Source organism: Myotis davidii, unplaced genomic scaffold (genome assembly GCF_000327345.1).
Source record: "Myotis davidii unplaced genomic scaffold, ASM32734v1 scaffold147, whole genome shotgun sequence".
NCBI lineage: Eukaryota > Metazoa > Chordata > Mammalia > Chiroptera > Vespertilionidae > Myotis > Myotis davidii.
This window is the reverse complement of record NW_006383010.1, coordinates 337,006-341,487: the sequence shown is the minus strand read 5'-3', so window position 1 is coordinate 341,487 and position 4,482 is coordinate 337,006. Positions and strand designations below refer to the sequence as shown.

Sequence of the window (4,482 nt, the reverse complement as noted above, 5' to 3'; positions counted from 1 at the left end):
AGCAGAGGGACCTCCCCCCCAAGCCCCAGGTTTCGGGCTCAGGCAGTTGCACCTAATTCCCCCGGAGCTGCCTCCGCGGCCTGGGGCCCACGCGGCTTCCCTACTCCAACCCGCAGCCGCTCAAGCTGAAGACTCGTCTTCCCGCTCTTGGTCGGCCGCCTGGCGATCTCACTGCCCCCTCTCGCGTTTCAGCCTCCCTTGTTCTTGAAAATGCGTCTCTGATAGACTAGAAGTCCATAGACATATTTCGAAGTCTTGCTATTATTAGCCTCCTTTCTAGAAACCTTCTTTCAGATATTTTTTCCAAGAACTCGAGCAGAACAGTAAACTAGACACACTAAAAGGGCAGCTGTATTATTTGCACAAAGGGACGCGAAGGGAAAGGTCTTTTAAGTTTTAACGAACTTCGTGCATCAAACTGTGGATGCCACTCTTATAATTTATTATTAGTAGTGTTATTATGATCACTGTTGGTCCCTAGAGTCTGGGAGCATTTTAAGAGAACAGCATTTAGATCAAATTTGTTGCCTTCAGTTAGGAGGGAGGGAGGGAAAGACATTTAACTCAAGAGGCCTTTATTGAGCACCTCTGGGAAACGCATCTGTACACATTCTAGGGAATTTAAAATACTTTAAAAATACATTCCAAGTAACGAACAGTCTTCCTCTTGAAGATATTTAGGCACCTGAATAATAAAAAGAATGTTCTGTATTCAAAACTAATATTTTTGGAGCTTGTCTAGGCAAGGCTTTGACAAACTTTCACACTCAAGGTAAAAAATAATAAAATAAAAAGGAGGGTAAGGGCTGTCATTTCCTCCAAAATGTAATATTTGTTTTCCTTTTAACAACAAAGTCCTGACTTCTCAGTGTGGTACATATTAAAAACTAAGCTTAGTGAGAAAGTTTACCACATAGATCACTCTACCCTTGTCTGTGTAATAAGGGAAGTTGGGATTTCAGAATAGAAGGGAAATGTAGTCAACTTGTCCAAGAAATCATGGTCCCAAACTAGATAAAGCAGTGCTTTCTGGGAAGGACAGAACAATAAAGAGATGTTTTGGCTGTACCTAAATACTCATTTCCTTGCTACTTTATTTGCTTATTTGAAAGATGTTTTCTGCTTCAAGAATTCCCAGGTAATTGAAACCTGACAAAAAGGCGCAGGTAGGTTTTAGGAGACATTCTTCAGCACCTTTTGCTGGCAGTGGGGCCTAGGACTTTTTATTCTGGGCAAATTTTCAGAAACTGGGTAAGGGCCCTGAAAACCCCACATTTCCGCAGTGCATTTACATACATGTTCTGTTTGCTTTAGGGCCATCTCCAGGGATAGTGAGGAGGGCAAGTATTATTCTAATTTTAGAGGCCAGTAAATAGAGTGACCTCAAAGAGGTTAAGAGAATTGCCCAAGGTCATAGTGCTAGGAAGCAGGGTGGAACCAACAGGCCAGCCCAGGCCTCCCAATCCCAAGGCTAGTGTTTTTCTAGGTCAATGCTCTGCCCTTCTCTGCCTCCTGCAGGAGAGATCTTCTGTCTGTGCCTATTCCTCCTTCGCTGTCCTTACCCATTTCCAAGTGCCCCTCCCCACTTCTTCCCTGACACCTAGGATTCTCTCAGCTGCATCTCCTTGAGCCCCTCTAGGTGGGCCCCAGGCGGAGGGGCCTCTCTACAGGCCCTGCCATACTCACCCCGCCAGGGCCCAGAGCTCCTCGGGACTTTGCCGCTTGTACAGCTTGGCGAGTAGCTGCTAGGCTGGCTCAGGGCCCGGCTGAAGTGCTCGTCCACCACGGAGCTGATGTCCCCCTGGAAGTAGGTGAACAGGACGCAGCGGGAGTTGATGTACTCCGCCTCTGGGGGGCGCTCTTTCTCCGGGCTGCCTTCTTCCTCCTTTATACTGGCGGGAGTCTGGCTGGAAAAAGAGGAGCCGCCGCTGCCGCTGCTGTCACTTGGGCTGGCGTTGCACTCCTGGGCCTCCTGCATTTTGGAGTAATAAGCTAGTTTCTGCTCCAAGAGAGAAAGAAGAGAGTAGTCAGTTTCAAAAGAGATGGCCAGTTGCGTTCAGGGCAACACGTGCTCCTCTGATCCCTAAGGTTTCCATGGGGGGTAACTGGCATATGCGCCCCAGCGCGGTGCTCACTGATGGGGGCTGCACAGCCTGCCCCTGAGCACGGGTGGGCTTCCCGAGAAGCAGATTGCCCTTCCTGACCTTTCTGTCATCAGGCGTTGCTGCCAGGCCGCAGGCAAAACTCTGAGGTGTCAGGGTGAGGGTTGTGGAAGACGCCTGAGTAACCAGGTTATGGGCTGAGTTTGACCACAGAGCCAGGCTCGAGGCAGATACACAGGGGTGGGCAAAAGCAGGCTTACATAATACAAATAAATAATACAATAATCATTAAGTAATAACACAAGAATAAACTCTGCGTTTCCCATACTCGCAACTGTAAACCTACTTTTGCTTGTCCCTGTGTATTTTTCAAAACCAGCCTCCATGAGTAAAGGGCACCCAGTCCAGGTAGGGCCGGGTTGTTCCCTGCCTGAATCCAGGGCAGAAACACAAGAGGCGGGATTAAGCATCCTCATGACGGAACATGAAAACCCACTCCACACGCCCAGGCTGCAAAGGAAGCCCCGCCACCGAATGGAAGGTTTGAAACGGTTCCACTTAGGAAAGAATCATGTGGGTAAACAGGTGGATGACACCCTGACATGGGTCATTGTCATACACGCCAGTGGATGTTTGTTTGGTTGCCCATATACTTTCCATTTAAGAGTCTGTCTCAGTTTTTAAAGAGATCTTTTTTTTGAGTAAAGAAAAGCCAATGGGTTATGAGAATTCCCAGCCTTGCCATCTCTGGGCACATTGAGGAAATGAGTAATAAAAAGGAGCCGCGGGAAATCTTGGTGGTGAGGCTCTGTAAATCGCGACTAACTGATAGTGATTTTAAAAGATGAAGTGCAACTGCTATAAACATTTTCTTAGAAATGAGCAATGGACTGGATGTAACGTTAAAGCATTATGCAGGCAGAGATGGCCTGGCCATGCAAAAATGAACAGAGGTCTTCATGCAATAGATTGGTTCAGGGCCAGGGAGGAGAAAGGAACAGAGACAGAAAACCACCCCACCTCTCCTCTTTGCAATAGTTCCAGCCTGGGAAGGAGCTGGGTTCAGACGCTGAAGTCAAAAGAGCCATTTAGCAATATCACTACTTCTACCACATTCCCGCTTGGCTTACAATGAGGGGCTCTGATGAGCCCTAAAATTAACATTGAGGCTAAACAATCTCCTGGCCGGGAAGTGAAAAGAGGAGGAGGAGGGAAAAAGCAAAAGCCGAATAGATGTTTTGAATTTGTGAGCAGAATTGGTGAAAGCGTGGGCTCTGTCGGACAGTGGGGTGTATTTCAATTCCCCCAAAGCAGGAGTCTAGGTCCTCACTTTCCAACCTGGTCAGGCCTCCCACCAGCCCCAGGATGTGATCTGGGTCTTTTCCTGGACCAGTGTCCTCAGTTTTCGCTACTTCAGCTGTGGAAACAGAAAGAACTGCTCACCAGACGCAGCCCAGCGAACAGATAAATAGGAATAATTAAAGGAAACTTGAGTTTGCAGAACCGGGGTTAAGTGGTCTTATTAACAGTGGGTTTGTAGATGGCAGGGCAGCCCAATTCGCAACTCCATCTCCTCAAAGGTCAAGTATTAGCTATGAAGCTTGCCTCTGCCCAGTCAATTGTACCCCAGTAATATCCCCCCAAACTGTGCAAAGCAGAGATGATAAAACCAATGCTTTTCCTATGGGACTCTCTGTAACGAATTCTCTGATTCTGAAATTAATGGGCTTGATCGTCTGAGCATTGAAACGGGGAAAAAGTATGCCTTTATAAGTTTGCTGGGATGAGAACGAGGATCTCTGCATCTCCAACAGAAAGACGGACACAGGCTTTGGCCTTTGTCGGGACCAAAGCTTGGTTTTCCGTGGGCAAGCTTAGCTCCCATCTCCCTGCACCCGCACGGGGCTCAGGCGAATCCGGAGTCCAGCAGACACTGAGAAAACAATCCAGCAGGCGCCATCCTCCTCGAGTGTTCCCGGCAAACCCGGGACGCGCATTAGCGGGGCTTAGTCGCCTTCCGAGAAAGCAAACGGAAGGGTGAGCTCAATCCACCGGCGGCAGCGCGGGCCATCCCGGCATCCGGGCGGCGCCTGCCGCTGCTCCCACGCCCGGACCCGAGCGGAGGCGCCCTGGACCTCGGGGTTCGGGCCTCGGGGTCTGCAGACGCCCCGGCGCCTCCGAGGTCCCGGCCCCTCGCGGGCACGTACCTGGTGGTAGGGGGTGTAGGCGGTGGCGAAGTAAGGCTGGTGAGGACCGTAGACTTGGTACATAACATCCAGACAGCTCATGGCTCTCCGCAGCGGAGCCGGCTGAGAGGGTTACCATCCACTCGGGGTCGGCGGGGCGCAGGGATGCTGCACGGGCGGCCCTGGGACCCCAG

At 50.0% G+C, this 4,482-nt stretch overlaps 1 protein-coding gene across 1 annotated transcript; it reads right to left on the bottom strand.

Moving 5' to 3' along the window:
• Positions 1 to 1,600: 1,600 nt before the first annotated feature.
• VGLL2 (vestigial like family member 2) lies at positions 1,601 to 4,467 on the bottom strand. Its single transcript, XM_015557785.1, has 2 exons — positions 4,310 to 4,467; positions 1,601 to 1,999 (listed from the first exon to the last, which is right to left on the bottom strand). The coding sequence occupies exons 1-2, from the start codon at positions 4,388 to 4,390 to the stop codon at positions 1,601 to 1,603; spliced, it is 480 nt and encodes a 159-aa protein (XP_015413271.1). The 5' UTR covers positions 4,391 to 4,467.
• Between the last annotated feature and the right edge of the window lie 15 nt (positions 4,468 to 4,482).

What these genes read in the sequence shown, in the direction of transcription:
- VGLL2 (XM_015557785.1), bottom strand. Translation starts at nt 4,390, where the DNA reads ATGAGCTGTCTGGATGTTATGTACCAAGTCTACGGTCCTCACCAGCCT. An exon ending in CCTACACCCCCTACCACCAG is followed by an intron (nt 2,000 to 4,309) that starts GTACGTGCCCGC and finishes CTCTTGGAGCAG; the next exon opens with AAACTAGCTTATTACTCCAA.